Source organism: Chelonia mydas, chromosome 26, assembly GCF_015237465.2.
Source record: "Chelonia mydas isolate rCheMyd1 chromosome 26, rCheMyd1.pri.v2, whole genome shotgun sequence".
Classification (NCBI taxonomy): Eukaryota; Metazoa; Chordata; order Testudines; family Cheloniidae; genus Chelonia; species Chelonia mydas.
Genome location: NC_057859.1, coordinates 14,519,880 through 14,539,157, shown reverse-complemented (window position 1 = coordinate 14,539,157; position 19,278 = coordinate 14,519,880). Strand labels below are relative to the sequence as shown.

The window sequence follows — 19,278 nt, the reverse complement described above, 5'->3', positions numbered from 1 at the left end:
AATTGCCGTGATGTCTGGGAGAAGGGAAGTTGAGCCTCTTGTCTTCTCAGGCCAAAAGGCTGCTGGAAATGTATAAAAACCCTGGGACACGATCCTTCTTCATCTCTGATCTGCTCTGGGTTTCAAGAAGGGGAAACCCTGAGCCATAAGGATTGAGATCCCCAGTCACTGACTGGAGTCACCCTGAATATGGACATTGGACTATAACAGATGAACTATTTCTAAAAGAAGAGGAGGACTTGTGGCACCTTAGAGACTAACCAATTTATTTGAGCATAAGCTTTTGTGAGCTACAGCTCACTTCATCGGATGCAATATGTCTTCTGCAGTTTCCACAGTATGTATCCGATGAAGTGAGCTGTAGCTCACGAAAGCTTATGCTCAGATAAATTGGTTAGTCTCTAAGGTGCCACAAGTCCTCCTTTTCTTTTTGCGAATACAGACTAACACGGCTGTTACTCTGAAACCTGTTTCTAAAAGGACTTTTGTCAACTACAAGCTCATCTCTGCTCTGTATCTGAACCTCAAGAATTGAACTCAAGTCTGTCTGGATATTGATCTTTTAACCAACACTCTCTCTCTTTTCTTTTTTAATAAATTTTAGTTTAGTTAACAAGGATTGGCTATAAGCGTGTATTTTGGGTAAGATCTAAGTTATAATTGGACCTGGGTGGCTGATCCTCTGCGATTGGAAGACCCTTTTCTTTTATATGATGAGACAAGATTTTCAGTAATCACTATCATACCTGACAGGTGTGTCTGGATGGAGGCCTGAGGCTGGCTACTTTAAGGGAACTGTGTAGTTTGGACGTCTGGGTGACCAGGGAGGTGATACAGAGGCTGTTTTGGGCTGGCTGGGTAAATCTATGTATTGGAATATCCACCAGCGTTTGCGGTTTGTCTGCCCCGTTCTGTTTGCAGTTCACCCTAATTGAGTGACCTCAGCTGGCTCTTACAGACACCATCCTCACAGGCACTGAGAGCATGCACCCTGGAGGGACGGGGTGTGCCCCCCATCTTTTGCCCACTACCAGGCCATGTTCCCTCCTCTCTGACCTGTTCCCGCCAGGCTGCTCGGTGATCCGCAGAGCTCAGGGCGGGGTGGGCAGGGTTTAGACCCTGAGCTGCCCTGGGGCTCTGGAGAGCTGCCGACTGGACTTACCTGCCGAAGACAGGTTCCAGGGTGTTGGGCAGATACTGGTCTCTGTCCCCCAGCTTCTTCTTGCCCAGGGTGACCCTCACGTAGGGGTCGCACTGCAAGGGGCACAGCCAAGAAGGGGCAGTTAATAAACATCCCCTTAGTGCCACGCCCTGTTCTTGTCACATCCAGGAATTGGGGTGTGGAAGCGGAGCCGGAAAGGGGCTCCCGGGCTGTGTCAGATGGGCCTAGGCACTGGACTGAAGCTTGAGGAGCACAAGCTGATCTCTCCCCGACAGGACCCGGGAACAGGGCCGGCTGGGACACGGCTGCGGCATCAGTCAGAGCTGGACTACTGGGGTAGCAATTAACCCCTTGGGACTGGCCAAGTGCCTCCAGGAGCGGGACTCTGGATTGTCAGGTCCCTTAGGGTACAGCCACACGGCAAACCACCACGCTGCAGGGCTGGGTCTACAGGCTCAGGCGACAGCGGGGCTGGAGCCCAGGCTCTGAGACCCTTCCCTTCGTCAGGTGTCAGAGCCAAGCAGGCATGTCTACGTGGCCACTCAGGGGGGCTGGAACTATTTTTAGAGTGGGGTGCTGAAAGCGGAACCCATGTATTTGGTTGTTATTATTACTTCAAGCCGGGGGGAGCTGCCGCACCCTCAGCACCCCTAGTTCCAGCACCCCTGCGGCTGCTTTTAGCACAGTAGTGACCCTGGATCTGAAACTCCCGGACGTGGCTTTATTAGGGCACTCTCAATACTCTTCCAGGGCCATGCACCAGCCCAAGGAGCTTTGTCCCAGTGCCACAGGGAGTGGGTGCGGGGTGGGGGGGAAGCAGTGTGCAAAGCGGGTGAGAAGACCTGGGAATTGGGCAATTACCAGGCCGTTCCTATCCTTTGGCGGGAGGTTAAAGGCCCGGATGATGTAAACCCGGACCAGACACTTCTGGGGTTGGCTTTTGGGCAGCTCCTGGAACTGGCGCGGCGGTGGTGGGGAGCTGGGGTCCTCCGGCAGTGGGTAGATCTGGAAGAGTCCCTGCAAACAAGCCAATCCACATGACTTCTAGCTGCTCAGATACTGGATTGACGGAGTCTTGATCCCTGAGCAGCTGGGGCCCATTCCCTGTTGGGAACGGTGCTACTCGTACTGTTGTGCTCAGAGACCGGAGCAGGCAGGGGCTGGGTACGGGGCCAGCGGCTGTGCTCAGAGATCAGGGCCAATGGAGGAGGGTCATGGTGCCGGCTGGCATGCCTGGCCCTGGATGGCGGGTGCGACGGGTTTCCCCCAGGGTGCCACTTGGAACTGGCGTACCACTGAGCCTGCCTGACCTACCAGCCTGGGCTTCCTTTCACACTGTACTGCTGAGACAAGCCCTCAAGCCCCCTCCAGCACATATTGTGACGGTACCCTATGGAAATATGCTTATGAATGTATATACGGAATAACTAGAATATGTTTTATGCTACATATACCATGTAACATATCTCTGTAAAGGTTCTGATCTACTGAATCTATTCATCCTATTTGTATGCATGTATCATTTTTTTATTCAAAGTTATGAATATTGGCTGTTGTCAGGGTTCCCTCCCGCTCTGAACTCTAGGGTACAGATGTGGGGACCTGCATGAAAGACCCCCTAAGCTTATTTCTACCAGCTTAGGTCACAAACTTCTCCAAGGCACAAATCCTTCCTTGTCCTTGGATGAGTACTGCTGCCACCACCAAGTGAGTTCGACAAAGATTCAGGAAAAGGACCACTTGGAGTTCCTGTTTCCCCAAAATATCCCCCCAAGCTCCTTCATCCCCTTTCCTGGGGAGGCTTGAGAATAATCTACCAATCAAATAGGTAAACCAGGTGAGCACAGACCAGACCCTTGGGTTTTTAGGACACTAAAAATCAATCAGATTCTTAAAAAACAGAACTTTATTATAAAGAAAAAAAAGTAAAAGAAACACCTCTGTAAAATCAGGATGGAAGGTAATTTTACAGGGTAATAATATTTAAAACATAGAGGATTCCCCTCTAGGCAAAACTTCAAAGTTACAAAAAACAGGGATAAACCTCCCTCTTAGCACAGGGAAAATTCACAAGCTAAAACAAAAGATACTCTAACGCATTTCGTTGCTATTACTTACTATTTCTGTATGTTTAGATGTATCATTCATTAGGAGCTAGATTACTTGCTTGGTCTCTCTCTTTGTCTCCGGAGAGAACACCCAAGCCCAAAACAAAAACCTTCCCCCACAGATTTGAAAGTATCTTGTCCCTTTATTGGTCCTTTTGGTCTGGTGCCAACCAGGTTATCTGAGCTTCTTAACCCTTTACAGTCAAAGGAAGGATTTTATGCTACCCTTAGCTGTAGGTTTATGACAGCTGTGTACTTGCTTGATTTTTAAGTAGCCTTTGTAAAGCATTTGGTCAGCTTCTTGAGAAAGGCATGTGCAAATTAAGTGCCCAATCAAGAAGCACTTAAGGGACAATGGATCTTGGAAGGCTCCAATCCACATAAGAAGTCTACATGAGGACGTTCAAGGTAGCAGGTAAGCAATGGCTGCTGCCTGTAAAAACTGAGTCATGCATGGACATGTGACTTGCCCATGTGACTCCAAAACTCCATCTTAGAGCTGGACATTGCATAGGAGAGAGAGGGGTGGGTCTCCACCCACAAGAGAAAGGACCCAGCAGATCGAGGGCCGTGATCGTTCCCCTCTATTCGATACTGGTGAGGCCTCATCTGGAGTACTGTGTCCAGTTTTGGTCCCCACACTACAAGAAGGATGTGGAAAAATTGATAAGAGTTCAGCAGAGGGCAACAAAAATGATTAGGGGACTGGAACACATGACTTATGAGGAGAGGCTGAGGGAACTGGGATTGTTTAGTCTGCGGAAGAGAAGAATGATGGGGGATTTGATAGCTGCTTTCAACTACCTGAAAGGGGGTTCCAGAGAGGATGGATCTGGACTGTTCTCAGTGGTAGCTGATAACAGAACAAGGAGTAATGGTCTCAAGTTGCAGCGGGGGAGGTTTAGGTTGGATATTAGGAAAAACTTTTTCACTAGGAGGGTGGTGAAGCACTGGAATGCGTTACCTAGGGAGGTGGTGGAATCGCCTTCCTTAGAAGTTTTTAAGGTCAGGCTTGACAAAGCTCTGGCTGGGATGATTTAGTTGGGGATTGGTCCTGCTTTGAGCAGGGGGTTGGACTAGATGACCTCCTGAGGTCCCTTCCAACCCTGATAGTCTATGATTCTATGAAAGTCTATTTAAGTCTGTGGGAGACCCCTCCATTTTGTCTTCAGCTTGCTCAAGAGATAGCCTCTCCACCCCCAAGGATACCTGACAGAAACTGGAACAAAGGACAGCAGCTACAGGGGGTGTGAGTGATTGCTGGACCCAGACGTAAAAGGAAGCTTACTGGGTGAGGTTTTTATCTGTATTTGGTTTTCTTACAGTATTAGACATAGACTTCCGTGTTCTATTTTATTTTGCTTGGTAATTCACTTTGTTCTGTCTGTTACTACTTGAACCATTTAAATCCTACTTTCTGTATTTATTAAAATCACTTTTTACTTATTAATTAACCGAGAGTATGTATTAATACTTGGGGGGGGGGGCAAACAGCTGTGCATATCTCTCTATCAGTGTTATAGAGGGCAAACAATTTATGAGTTTACCCTGTATAAGATTTATACAAGGTAAAACGGATTTATTTAGGTTTGGACCCCATTGGGAGTTGAACATCTGAGTGTTAAAGACAGGAACACCTCTTCAGCTGCTTTCAGTTTAAGCCTACAGCTGTTAGGGGACGTGGTTCAGACCTTGGTCTGGGTTTGCAGCAGGCTAGTGGGTCTGGCTCAAACCAGGCAGGGGCTGAAGTCCCCAGCTGGGAGGGCAGGGAAAGCAGGGGCAGACGTAGTCTTGGCACATCAGTTGGCAGCCCCCAGGGGGTTTGTGTGATCCAACCCATCACACATATACACCCAACTGCAGCTTCACACACAGATGCTGAGTTCAGTTCTGCATGGGAATGCTCAGCTAAGGAACTGCCCAGGACTCAAGTGTCCATCCCCCTCTGGAGTGCAAACCCAAAATTGTACCATCTTACGTTGCACAGAGAATTGCACAGCATAAGCTCATGAAACTCACTCCCTCCCTCAATGTGGAGAGAGATTTGCAACAGCTTTTTGCCCCCCAATTAGGAATTCCACACACTGGGCTTTTGACAAAACAAAATCAAGTTGATTAACTACAAAAGATAGATTTTAAGTGATTCTGAGGGATAGCAAACAGATCAAAGCAGACTACCTAGCAAATAAAAGCAAACAGACAATCTAAGCTTATTATACTATAGAAACTAGTTATAAGCAGCAAATTCTCACCCTAAATTTTGTTTGAGGCAGATTGCAGAGACTTGCTTGCAGCTTAAAACTCCAGATATTCCTTTCACAGGCCAGATACCCTCTGGTCTGGGCTCAGCCCTCCCCCCCAGCTCATTCTCTTTCTTTCTCAGGTGTTGCCAGCAGCCTTCTTCCTTGGGTGGGGAGTTAGTGAAGAACAAACCAAGATGATGTCACTCCCCTGCCTGAAATAGCTTTTGCCCATGGCGGGAACCGTTTGTCTCCAAATTTAGTACCCATGCCAGACAGTGAAAAAACACTGGTATTCCAGGATGGATTCCAGTATCAGGTGACTTGGTCACATGTCTCTGTAGGGCCATAGCAGCCATGAGTCAGAGGCTGATTGTAACATCCTCGGAAGCCTCCCCAGGGGGAGATTAGCATCTTCTAAGACCTATTGTACTTGCTAATGGCTCCTCCTGACAGCCAGCCATCTAGACTGATTGCATTCTGTCTGGTGGGCGCTCCCCAGGTGTAAAGACACTTGTGATAGATGCATAGACAATATTCCTAACCTCAGATACAGCAATGATACCGGCATACAAATAGGATAATCATGTCCAGTAAATCATCACCTTTCCAATGATCTCTCACAGGTCTTATTACATCGTGGTTATGCCATAATCATATCATAACAATCTCTCTATGATGAGTATGGGGGCGTAATGCCACAGCGGGGTCTGGGAGCTTTGTACTCTGAAGATGGCACACACCGCATTGGGTGAAGTTTGAGTATTTGTCACTAGACCTCTGCTGACCAGCCCCTTTGCTCCCCCGTGTCCAGCTCCTCTGGTGACTGGACACAGAGACACTGGGCTGCGGCGGGGCAGCTGCTCCTGTGGGTAGGACCTTGTTGATATGCCCTGGTAGCTTCGCAATGAAACCCCCCAAAAAGCCAAACACCTGGCGCCTGGTTCTCACCTTGAATTCCCCAACTACCAGGGGGTCTTCGCTGGCCGCCTCCCGCCCCCGCCCGCGGTACAGCCTGAAGGTCTGGCAGAAATCCTGCAGGCCCTGGAACTCCGGCACGGCCTCCAACTCACAGTGATAGACCTGCCAAGGAACCACAGGCTCAGGCTTTGGACACTAACAGCTTGGTCGTGCAGAGTCTGTGCCATGGGGTCAGCGAGGGCTGGTACTGAGCCAGGGAGGAACAGGATCCCCCAGAGGCAGATTTCTACAGCAGGAGCCTGGACTGTCCTCCACTGGCACCATTGTGAGTGACCAGGCTAGCAGGGTGTGCCTGATTGTCCTTGTTGGATGCAATCAGAACTGGCCAGCTGTGAATGCGTCATACGCCCCATCCCGCCGACAAGAGACCCACTGTTAGCTGTGCGTGTAGGGCAGGGCTCTGAGCTCTCTCCAGGAGGCTGCTGAGAAGCCCGGAGAGCAGCACAGTCACGAGGCCATGTATTTGTTACAATAGCTTAGAGTCTTATGGAGCCCAACCGACTGGTCTGGGAATTACTGATCCCTAAACCACTTCACCTGCCACAGAAATGCAGCCACTTCTGGGGTGGAGCGTGGCAGCTGTATGACTGCAATGTACAGTTCTGGACAGGGAATGAGGAAGGACTTGGCATCCTGTTTGTGTGCCAAGGCCTATCTGGCTGCGAGCATCACAGCCTCTCCGCTGTGACTACTGTGGAATCTAGCTACTGAGGGAAACCTCTTGTGGCCAGCCAGGAAAAGACCAGCTCTGATTCCCCACAGAACTCTCGGGGCAAGGGGAGAAAAACCCCCTTGCCCAGCTGTCTGAGGGCCAGACTGGCTGGCTGTGGGGACCCCACTGGCCTGCAAAAGGCAGGTTCCACCTGGGTCAGGGCAGTCATCATCCCCAGAGCAGAGGGGAAACACCTCTCTGCAACCCCCGGTCCAGGTTCTACCACATGCGACTGCCAGCCAGGCGCACACCTTCAGGCTGTCCAGCCCTGTCTGCAGGTAGTCTCCGCTCTTTGCCAGATCCCCCGTGGCAGCATAGAACTTGCTCCACCAGTCGACACACTCCTCCTCCTCCTGGGGAAGAACAGAAGGGAAAGCAGCATGAGCCTTGCTAGACAGTGGGAGATGCAGGCGTCTCTGTTGCACTGCTGCTGAGAGCTGCTACCCCGCTGGGCATGGGGGGCTGCTGCTCCAAGTTCCTTCCGACCCCTCTGTGAAACCCACCTTCTCTGCTCTTGGTGTGGTTCGAAGCCACGACTCAGCAGCCATCCTGCCCAGCATCTGCAGAGATGAGGAGAGACTGTGTCACGCCCAAGGAGCTTAATACACCTTATGACACGGCACCCCGTGTTCTTCACAGTGATGTTATTATGATATGATTATGACATAATGATGATGCATTTTGTACAAGATGGGAAAAGTTTTCATTGGTTTTCATTCATTGCTGAATATGATTATCCTATTTGTATGCATCTGTATCTGAAAGTATGAATATTGACTGTGTATCTGTATTTCAAATGTGCTTACTCTGGGTGACACCCACAACTAGCCTTTCAGGTACAACAAGGAAGAAGCCAGACAGTGCTGATGGCCCATCAGCAAAGACAATGGACCATGGAAGAGCTGAGCCTTCCTGTGAACGCTCCAGACAGCCTGTAAGTAATGGCTGCTGTGACTCACAAACTATGCAAGGCCATGTGACCAGATCACATGACTCTGGACTCCATTTTGGGGTGTCTGTATTTTTCCACAAACTGGTCTGGGAACCAAGTTTAAAACAAAGGGTTCCCGCCATATGCAAATGCTATATAAGACAGGTAGTGACATCATCTGTTCTTCTTCACTTCCCACACAAGAGGACTCCTGGAAACACCTGAGGAACAAAGACTGAACTGGGGGAAGTGCTGGACCCAGGCACAAAATGGGAAGTGACCGCCTAGGAAGGAGTACTGTGGAAAGGGATCTGGGGGTCATAGTGGACCACATATGAGTCAACAGTGCAACACTGGTGCCAAAAAAGCGAACATCATTCTGGGCTGTATTAGCAGGAGTGTTGTAAGCAAGAAACAAAAAGTAATTCTTTCACTCCATTCCATGCTGATTAGGCCTCAACTGGTGTATTGTGTCCAGTTCTGGGTGCCACATTTCAGGAAAGATGTGGAAAAATCGGAGAAAGTCCAAAGATCAAGAAAAATTATTAAAGGTCTAGAAAACATGACCTACGAGGGAAGAATGAAAAAATGGGTTTGTTTAGTCTGAAGAAGAGAAGACTGAGAGGGGACATGATAACAGTTTTCAGTTACATAAAAGTTTGGTACAAGGAGGAGGGAGAAAAATTGATCTCTGAGGATCGGACAAGAAGCAATGGGCTTAAATTGCAGCAAAGGAGGTTTAGGTTGGACATTAGGAAAAACTTACTGTCAGGGTGGTTAAGCCCTGGAATAAATTGCCTAGGGAGGTTGTGGAATCTCCATCACTGGAGATTTTTAAGAGCAGGTTAGACAAACATCCATCAGGAATGGTCTAGATAATACTTAGTCCTGCCATGAGTGCAGGGGACTGGACTAGACGACCTCTCCAGGTCCCTTCCAGTTCTACGATTCTATCTTCTCTTACCTTCTAAAGGAATTTTTAGCCTGTGTATGAAAACCTGGGGAACCCAAACTGCAAAGCAAATACAGCTTGTGCCTTAAGAATCTGCCAGCCTGCTTGTACCATCACTCAGGGTGAGAAACTGCTAATTCACATTCAATCTATCTAGTATGTTACGCTCAGTTTGCATTTTTGTTTTATTTCTTATGGTAATCTACTTTGATCTGTTTGCTATCACTTATAATCACTTAAAATCTATCTTTTAGTAGCTAATAAACTTGTTTTATGTTTTAATCTAAGCCAGTGTGCCTTGGGGAAAATCTCAGCTTGGTTAACACAAGTGTGCATTGTTCTCTTCACATTGAGGGAGAGGCAGACCGGCTATTAAACCCATATACTGGCCAAAATGTGAACAGGGCAGGATGGTACAGCTCTGGGGTCCTCGGCTGGGGAGATGGGCATAGGCGCCGACTCCGTGGGTGCTCCGGGGCTGGAGCCCCACGGGGAAAAATTAGTGGGTGCTCTGCACCCACCAGCAGCCAAGCTCCCCGCCCTGCCTCACCTCACCTCCTCCTCCGCCTCCCACCGAGTGAGCCATGTCCCCGCTCCTCTGCCTACCTCCCAGCGTTTCCCACCCGGCCACCGCCAAATAGCTGTTTGGCTGCTCCGGGAGAGGGGGGAGGAGCGCGAACATGGCACGCTCAGGGGAGGAGGTGAGGACGAGGTGGGGCTGGGGCAGGGACTTTGGGGAAGGAGTTGGAATAGGGGCAGGGAGGGGGCAGAGTTGGGGCAGGGATTTGGGGAAAGAGTTGGAATAGGGGCAGGGAGGGGGCAGAGTTGGGGCAGGGGCTTTGGGGAAGGGGTTGGAATGGGGGCATGGAAGGGGTGGAGTGGGCGCGGGGCCGGGGGCAGGTCGAGCACCCATGGAAAAGAGGGGAAGTTGGCGCCTATGGAGATGGGGGGGTTTGGGGCTGCAGTCTCTCCACTGTTGGTTCATGCAGTGGCCGGCCAAAGCCTGCATGTAATTGCAGCTGGGTGTGTCCCTGCCTGTGCGAATGCTGGCGGGAGTGTGGGATCGGCAGCGGTCTGCAGCTTGTCACAGCAGCACAGTGCAAGAGGGAGCCCAGGCTGGACAGACAGACGGCTTAGTGGCACCCCAGTTCCAGGTTGCACCCCGTGGGGACCCGTCACACACCTGATCAGCTCCTGCCTGGCCCACCAGATGCTGCCCTGCTGCTGGGCTCCTGATGGCTCAGGACGTGACCCCCCGAGTCTCCTTCGGAGACATTCTAGGAGCCATCTCACATCTCTCAGGTAAGTGGAAGACTGGCCAGGCCAGCTGGAGGGTCTGCAGGGCCCTTGTGAGGAGTGGTAACCCAAGGATCGAGCATGGGAATAGGGTACCTTTTCCTTCAGCTGGCATTTTGATCGTTAGCTTTGGCAGGGCTTTAACAGCATCTGTGTTAGTGATCCAGGCCCAGCAATGTTCATATGAACGGCCCGGTGTTATTGTAGGGGAGAGCTCTGTGGATAGGTCACTGCAGCAGGGTCCCACATGGCTCAGGGAGCCAACATGGATGGGCAGGAGTGTCCTGCTGCTGGCTGTCTTTTCAGCTTCCTGGAGGAGGGGCATCTGAGGTGGGGAAACTGAGGCACCGTGAGTGCATAGCACTGGTCCAAGTTTACAGCAAGTCTGCGGCAGAGCTGGGTATAGACCCCAGATCTCCTGACTTCTGTCCCCCCTGCTCTAACCCCTAGATGATACTGCACTGGGGCTTCCTGTTAGAAGTGAAGTGAGGGGAGCCCTAAGGGTTAAAGCAGAGCTGAGGCCCGGGTCACCCCTCGCTGTATCTGTCAGTGGTGCTAGACCAGGAATGCCTATGGCACCAGGTGCCATTCCCCATGAGCGCTGCAGAGAGAGGGGACCCAGCAAGCAGGTGGCTCTGGGCTGCTGGAGAGTAGCACTCACCTTCGCGATCTTCCCCTTGGAAGCTACTGTGTGGGGCAGGGAAGGGAGGGGGAGAAAAGAGACACGGAATTAATGGCAACATCGAAATAGCCCCAGGAGTCTCCCAGCTCCTACAGCAGGAATGGCTAGGCCACACCAGCGCTGCATGACCACACGGGGCCCATCTGGCCTGAACGTCTATGAATTAGCCCTTTAATGCCACAAATGAGGAACAGAAACTAGGACTCCTTACGCTTACTGTGGGGCCTGGACTAAGCCATTGGTTACCACATAATTTTGCCACCGCTGGAGGTCAGGTGTCCAACTGGACTCCCGTGATGGGTCAGTGTGGTTATTCAGAGCCCAGCCCCTAGATCGCATTTCTTTACATTGCAAAAGTAACCCAGCATTTAGCAACTGACCGGCACAACTCATGGGAAGCCAAGGCTTCTCGCAGGCAGGCTGTTCAAGGCGAGGACTGATTGGCATGGGCACCGCTATGTGTGGGGAGCTCAGGGCTGGGCTAGCAGGGGGCTGCGGCTTGGGAGGGCCACTGGCAGAGCTGTGGGGCGGTGGGTGGGCACCCCACGACTGGAATAGCAGGCGACTGCGGATCCCAGGTATGTGCTCAAGGGGAATACATCTTCCTTTAGTTTTAATGTTGGGGGATGTGCAGTCCTGGCACCGCAGGGTTAAAAGATTCTGTGGGGCGATGGCGGGGGGTGGGGGGGCTGCGTTTCTGAGTTAGAGCACACTGGCACCATGCTGGAGCCCGGCCTGGCAGAGCCGATGGCGCCAGACGGTTGGCTCTAGGGGAACACGTGGGGTTTGGCAAATAGTCCCACAGGAGGGCGACTGGCCGTGACAGACCGCGAGGTCCCTGCCAGCAGTGGGAGAAAGCCAGTGTTCCCCAGAGGTCCTGGGAGCTGGGCTGGATGTGGGGGATGGTGAGTGGGACTCATTGGTTGGCCTGTACCTGGGGGTGGCAGGCTGGGATGGTGCCCCTCTGCTGACGGCTCACACATGTACTGGCGCAGGGATCTCACGCTGGCCTGGCCCACCACTGGCTTGTACCCAAACTCCCGGTTGTCCACGACCTTCAGCTCGATGGGGGGCGTTAAATCTTCTTCCATGGGTAAGTGCTGCGGGGCAAGTAGGTCCATGAGCTCCATGGGGAGGCAACAGAAGGCGCAGGCAACTGGGCCAGCACCTAGACACACAGCCATGGAGCACTGTATAGACAGACAGACAACGCCAGCCACAGGGCTAGCGGGGGTGTGGGCCGGTGGGATCGAGTGGTCCCTGGAACTCTCCAATCATCTCTGACTCCCAGCCAGCCACGTAGGCAGGCGGGAAGGGAAGTGGCTGAGCAGCGGTGGGTGGAGCCGCCCTGCCCCATGCTCCTGCCCTGCTCACCACTCTCATGAGGAAGACATTGATTGGGAAGTTGGGGTTCTCGCGGAGGTCTCTGATGGGAGCCGTCTGGATGGCCTCTCCTGCACACTCCACCACCAGGCTCGGCGACATGATGCTCAGCAGGTTGTGGCTCTGCAGGCCCCGCAGGCCCCAGGCCAGGATCTGGAGGGGAGGAAGAGGCGAACGGCGTGGTTATACCATGGATGGACGTCACAAAGGAGGCCTGCGCTGAGCCCAGCTGGGCCAAGTCTGTGCTCAGTGATTCAGCACCAGTCCCACTGGCAAAGACACCAGGGGTGAAGCTGCTGATGTGGCTCTGGTGTGAAATCTGGACCTTTCAGAATCAGAACAGAGCTTAGAAGCCAGCCGGGCCAGAAACTCACTGGCCGAGAGCCCTGGCCATCCCCTGAGTGCATTGGACGCCCAGCAGGGAGAGGAATGGGCTGGACTGCTCTGGGGCCCAGGGAGCGATGGAGGGGCTGGTGACAGAGGCTCTCCGGCACAAACTCCCACCGATGTCCTGCCTGGCCAGGCAAGGTGGTGGGTGGAAAAAGGGAGACACTGCAGCCTGTGTTTGTGCCAGGCGGAAGGGATGGTTCTGGGTGACAGGAGAGTTACAGTCAGGAATGAGGGGCTGGGGTTAACCAAAGGGAGAAGCAGGGTCTGGAGGGAAGTGACATGGTCCCATTGCTCGAGACGCTCACTTCTTTGTGACTAGACTGGAGGGGCAACCTCGCCCTGGTCCCCCCGGCGATGAGCGGGCGAGACTTCCTGGGCATCTCCATCCCCATCCTGATGAGGAGGAGCAGCAGCCTGCCCTCTCGGGAGGGGAGGCACCTGCAGGTCATTCGGGGCCATGGACCTCTGCCCAAAGTGCTAGTTTGATCTTTGTAGCTCTGCCTGCAGCAGTCCCCATGCGGGGGGCCTCCCAGCTCCAACCCCGCTGTCCCCCAGACCCTGCTGGCTGGAGGCAGTCAGGCCCTCCTGTGGGGTAGAGATAGTGGCTGACGCCCAATAGCTTGGCAGGGTCTGTGGCAGTAACAGGCATCACCTTTGGCAACGCAACGTGCCCTCCGCAGCAGGGGCTTGTTTCCTCCTCCCACCAAACAAGCTGCTTCTGCCTTGGAGTCCACGTGAGCAGAGGGGCCCTGGCTGTCACACTCACCTCAATGGCCATCAGTCTCAGTGTGGGCCGGATGCCGCTAGGGATGACGTAGACCCCGTTCTTCCAGGAGGGGGTGGGAAGGTGGCCTGGTGCACCATCCTGGGCGGGGAAGGACAAGGCTGTTGTGTGATGCTCGGCTCTTTCTTTGTACAAAACGGACGGAGGACTTTTGTGCCGGGGAAGGACCAGGACTGGCAGCCAAGAGCAATTCCTCTGGCTTCCACATTGTGCCCCATGCCAAAGTGACCCCTCCAGCCCTCGGGGACCTGCTACATGGGCCAGGGGGCTCAGTCTCTGTTGCTCACCATTCTTGGGAATGCCAGCAAGGAGCCTGAGGAAGAGCGTAGCTTTTGTGTTGGAGACACTTGTTCGGTGGAAACTCTCCTGAGATTCTCCACCAGGATGAGTGATGTGATGTCTGCCAGTCCCAGGGACATCTCATCTGTCCCCCGTGCTCGGGCAGGACCAAGTAAACCTAGACCAGCCCTGACAGTGTTTGCTCACTTGTTCTTCAAAACCTCCAGTGATAGGGATTTCACAAAGTCCCTTGGAAGCCTGTTCCAGAGCTCAACTATCCTTAGAGTTAGAAAGTTTTTCCTAATATCAAACCTAAATCTCGCTTGCTGCAAACTAAGCCAATTCCTTCTTGTCCTACCCTCGGTGGCCATGTCAAACAATTGTATACAGTGTCGTTTTAGCTGTGTCGGTCCCATGATATTAGAGAGACAAGGTGGGTGAGGTCATATCTTGTATTGTACCCACTCCTGTTGGTGAGATAGACAAGCTTTCAAGCCCAGAGCTTCAGGTCTGGGAAAGGTTCTCCGAGTGTCACAGCTAAAGACAAGATCCAACAGATAGTTTAGCATAAATAGCACATATTCTAAGGAACTCCTGTAGTCACAGGACAAGGCGGGGGTAAGTGGGTTACAGATTGTTATAGAATTGTAGAGTTAGAAGGGACCTCAAGGGTCATCTAGTGTAACCCCCAACAAACCATTAATCCAGCATTTTATTAAGTCTTAATAAAGACATGGAATTTATAGTTTATTACAACAATTTGTAACCCACTGATCCCCCTATTTGTCCTGTGACTTCAGGGGTGTTAACAGGCCACTTCACCTTGGATGGTCCATTCCAACGTGTGCTAACTACTTACGCTAAACGATCTGTTCAATCTTGTGTTTAGCTGGGACACGTGGGGAGCCTTTCCCAGACCCGAGGATGAGCATTGTGTGGCTCAACTGCTTGGCGCTCTTGCCAACAGAAGTTGGTCCAATAAAAGATATCACCTCCCCCACCTTGTCTCTCTAATGGAAGACAGTTAATCACCATCTTCCTTATAACAACTTTTTACATATTTCAAGACTGTTATCAGGTCTGGAGTACTGTCCAGTTCTGGGCGCCACACTTAAGGAAGGACGTGGACAAATTGGAGAGCATCCGGAGGAGAGCAACCAAAATGATACAAGATTCAGAAACCCTTACCTAGGAGGAAAGGTTAAAGAAAATGAGCATGTTAACATTGAGAAAAGCAGACTGAGGGCACCTGATAACAGCCTTCAAATATGTTAAGGGCTGTAATAAAGATTCATGGATTCCAAGGCCAGAAGGGACCATTGTGATCATCTAGTCTGACCCCCGGTTTCTCAGAGGCCAGAGACCTGCCCACTATAATTCCTAGAGCAGATCTGTTAGAAAACATCCAACCTTGATTTTAAAATGGTCAGGGATGGAGAATCCACCACAACGCTCGGTAATTTGTTCCAATGGTGAATTACTCTCGCTGTTAAAAATTTACACCTTATTTCATAGAATCATAGAAGATCAGGGTTGGAAGAGACCTCAGGAGGTCATCTAGTCCAACCCCCTGCTCAAAGCAGGACCAACCCCAACTAAATCATCCCAGCCAGGGCTTTGTCAAGCCAGGCCTTAAAAACCACTAAGGAAGGAGATTCCACCACCTCCCTAGGTAACGCATTCCAGTGCTTCACCATCCTCCTAGTGAAATAGTGTTTCCTAATAGCCAGCCTAGACCTCCCCCATGGCAACTTGAAACCATTGCTCCTCGTTGTCATCTGCCACCACTGAGAACAGCCAAGCTCCATCTTCTTTGGAACCTCCCTTCAGGTAGCTGAAGGCTGCTATCAAATCCCCCCTCACTCTTCTCTTCTGCAGACTAAATAACCCCAGTTCCCTCAGCCTCTCCTCATAAGTCATGGGCCCCAGTCCTCTAACCATTTTTGTTGCCCTCCGCGGGACTCTCTCCAATTTGTCCATATCCTTTCTGTAGTGGGGGGCCCAAAACTGGACACAGTACTCCAGATGTGGCCTCACCAGTGCCAAATAGAGGGGAATGATCACTTCCCTCGATCTGCTGGCAATGCTCCTACTAATGCAGCCCAATATGCCATTAGCCTTCTTGGCAACAAGGGCACACTGCTGACTCATATCCAGCTTCTCATCCACTGTAACCCCTAGGTCCTTTTCTGCAGAACTGCCGCTTAGTCAGTTGGTCCCTAGTCTGTAGCGGTGCATGGGATTCTTCTGTCCTAAGTGGAGGACTCTGCACTTGTCCTTGTTGAACCTCATCAGATTTCTTTTGATCCAATCTTCCAATTTGTCTAGGTCACTCTGGACCCTATCCCTACCCTCCATCGTATCTACCTCTCCTCACAGTTTAGTGTCATCTGTGAACTTGCTGAGGGTGCAATCCATCCCATCATCCAGATCATTAATAAAGATGTTGAACAATACCGGCCCCAGGACTGATCCCTGGGGCACTCCGCCAACTAGACATTGAGCTGTTGATCACTACCCATTAAGCCCGACAATCTAGCCAGCTTTCTATCCACCTTCTAGTCCATTCATCCAATCCATACTTCTTTAACTTGCTGGCAAGAATACTGTGGGAGACCATATCAAAAACTTTGCTAAAGTCAAGGTATATCATGTCCACCACTTTCCCCATATCCACAGAGCCAGTTATCTCATCATAGAAGGCAATCAGGTTGGTCAGGCATTCCAAGTTCTGGCAGCATGAGACCTTCAGCATGTGTCATTCAGATTGAAGTCCCCCATGATAATGTATTTTTTCCCCTACACAGTGTGGATGGGTGCGTAAGGAAGCAGTTATCCTGTTCATTTGTGGGATTTGGTGGTTGGTTGCAGACTCCAACTAATACCCCATCTTGCACTTTAGCCATTAGAACATTGATCCATAAGCATTCAAGAATGTTCTCTTCCAAATGATCAGCGACTCAGAAACAGATAATGCCATTTCTGACATACATCTTTTGTCCACTTGCTCCTTCCTAAATAGGTTATAACCATTGATTTTAACATTCCAGTCATGGGAATCATCCCACTGCGTTTCAGTAATAAAGAGGACGATGACCAATTGTTTGCCATGTCCACTGAAGGCAGGACATGAAGTAATGGGCTTAATCTACTGCAAGGGAGACCCTTTTTTGCACCATCACACTGTTCACTCATATTCAACGTGTGAGCCACTATAACCCCCAGATCCCTTTCACCTAGCCAGTTATTCCCATTTGTATCTGTGCATTTGAGTTTTCCTTTCTACGAGCAGTATTTTGCCCTTGTTCCTATTGAATTTCATCTTGTTGATTTCAGACCAGCTCTCCAATTTGTCAAGGTCATTTTGAACTCTCGTCCTGCCTCCAAAGTGCTTGTGACCCCTCCCCTCAGTTTGTACAAACACCTTCCCCCCAAATAAAACACGCACCCCTTTTTCCTTGGGATTCAATAGGAGCTCAAAGACAGCTAAGAGCTCGCCCGCTTCCTTCTGCTGCCTTGTGATTGGATACCACTGGAGGTGGGGGAGGTGTCGGGATCCGAGATCCAGACATACTAGTGGGGAACACATGCTCCTCCCCAGGAAGTCATCCTTGTCCTAATATAAAGAGGAGACGTGATCAGATCATGTGAGTCATGGGCCTGCAGATCCCCTTCACCTGCTCCTCCTTTACCCCCTTCCCTGGGATCTCGCACTTACAATGATATCCCGGTCAAACAGCTCCAAAACCACCAGTGGCGGGTCCTGCCGGGTGGCCTGGGGGTCTCCGTAAATCAGCACGTGGTCAAAGATTAGGGTCTGGTCCCAGCTGGGGCTCAGGGTGGCAGCCAAGGTCTGTGTGCGCTGGCTCATGTGCAGGAAGGACACGTGGGCATAGGGATCTGGGGGAAGGAGACGGGAGAGACGGGTGGTTCAGTCCTGTCAGAGCGGGCAGAGTGTCCCGTCCGGACACAGCGCCATGGGAGAGATGTAGAACTGGCCTATCTGAGCAGCACCTGTGCACCCCTTGGACACAGTGTACGCCCAGCAGCCGGGAACCCGTAGGGCCACTGTTTGTACAGAGTAGGTCATTCATGCCCAACAGAAGGGACCTGTCTGGCCTCGGTGGGTCAAAGCAGGGGTGGCACCAAGAATATTTGCGTTATGATCTGGGGGTGCCAGGAGAGGGGTGGGGTAGAGCAGGGAAGTCAGAAGCTACATGTGTTGAGGGTCATGGGCTTTGCCTCATGTCACCTACCGGAGGAGCTCTTGCCCTCGCTTGGTGTCAGATCCCTGGCTTGGTAGATGTAGCAGCGTAGCTGGTAGTAATTGGGCTCTGGAATATGAAGAGTTCACAGGTCTCACCCACACTCCTCCTTACCTGTTACGCAGAGGTGCCCTGCGGTGTCCCCCCACTCCTGCCACCAACCAGGGCCCAGCTGCAGAGGCTTCCATCCCTCACTCTGGCCATGGAGCGGGGCCCAGGAGGAGCCAATAAATCGCAGGGGCCCTGAAACAATCAGTGGATGGAGGGACAGATTTGGGGGGCCACCTTCCTGCTGGGGCTCTGCGGCCGGGTGCGATCCCCTCCATGCCAGTAACTCACTCTGGAAGACACAGGTGATCAGAGGAGTGTTCAGCTGCAGGATGTTCTGGGCTGGGGACCTCTTTTCTCTCTCTCCTTCCTCCAGGAGTTTTTTCTCTTGCTCCTCCTCTCCTTCCTCCTTCTCTTGATCTTCCAGCTCCACACCCTGAGCAGAGAGCAGCCCTCAGCCCCTGGGCACCCTCAGCTGCAGGATCTCCAGCTGGAAGTGCTGGGCCCCGGGTGGAGCTCTCACCGACCAGGATGCCCTCGCACCTCCTTCCGGCTGTAGGTTTCCAACTCCACTGGGGTCTATAACCCCCCACCCCCGGCTATACATCCTCACAAACACAACAACCACTTCCTCCCACCTCTGTTATAACTATCCCCATCATCCCTCTCCGCTCCTCTCTACGGCTGAGTCTCCCTGGGGCTCAGGAGCAGCCTGCCTTGGGGCTGTGAGCTGCCTCGGGGCAAGTTGACCCTTGTGTGTCAATCAGCCCCCTCTGGCCTATGGGGACCCTGCTTTGTCCCAGGGGTTTGTGCTAGTGGCTGGACAGGTGCTTTCTGGGAGAGGAAAGAAGAGAGGCTCCAAGTGGAGACAATGGGCCAGAGGCTGCACCCCTCCCTTTCCAGCCTGGGACCACCCATGGGCATAAGGCTGCACGATCAGGTCTAAGGAGCGGCCAGGGGTTTCCAGCTGAGATCTGCCTGCCTCAGGGAAGCCTCCTGTTGGCTCACTCTGCAAGACTGCTGCCTATGAGCCTCCCCGTTCCCGTCTGGCTGTGGTAACAGGCA

The 19,278-nt window shown here is 51.9% G+C and overlaps 1 protein-coding gene across 1 annotated transcript in view; it reads right to left on the bottom strand.

Annotated features, from left to right (window-relative positions):
• The window catches only part of FER1L5 (fer-1 like family member 5), a 76,704-nt gene that overhangs the window by 13,766 nt on the left and 43,660 nt on the right, over positions 1-19,278 (bottom strand). Inside the window, 13 exon segments of the mRNA XM_043536275.1 lie at positions 1,163-1,254; positions 2,024-2,179; positions 6,462-6,593; positions 7,455-7,556; positions 7,707-7,763; positions 11,044-11,069; positions 11,999-12,164; positions 12,439-12,600; positions 13,604-13,702; positions 17,349-17,516; positions 17,619-17,800; positions 18,157-18,234; positions 18,505-18,649. Of these exon segments, the coding sequence (XP_043392210.1) occupies positions 1,163-1,254; positions 2,024-2,179; positions 6,462-6,593; positions 7,455-7,556; positions 7,707-7,763; positions 11,044-11,069; positions 11,999-12,164; positions 12,439-12,600; positions 13,604-13,702; positions 17,349-17,516; positions 17,619-17,800; positions 18,157-18,234; positions 18,505-18,649 (1,565 nt within the window).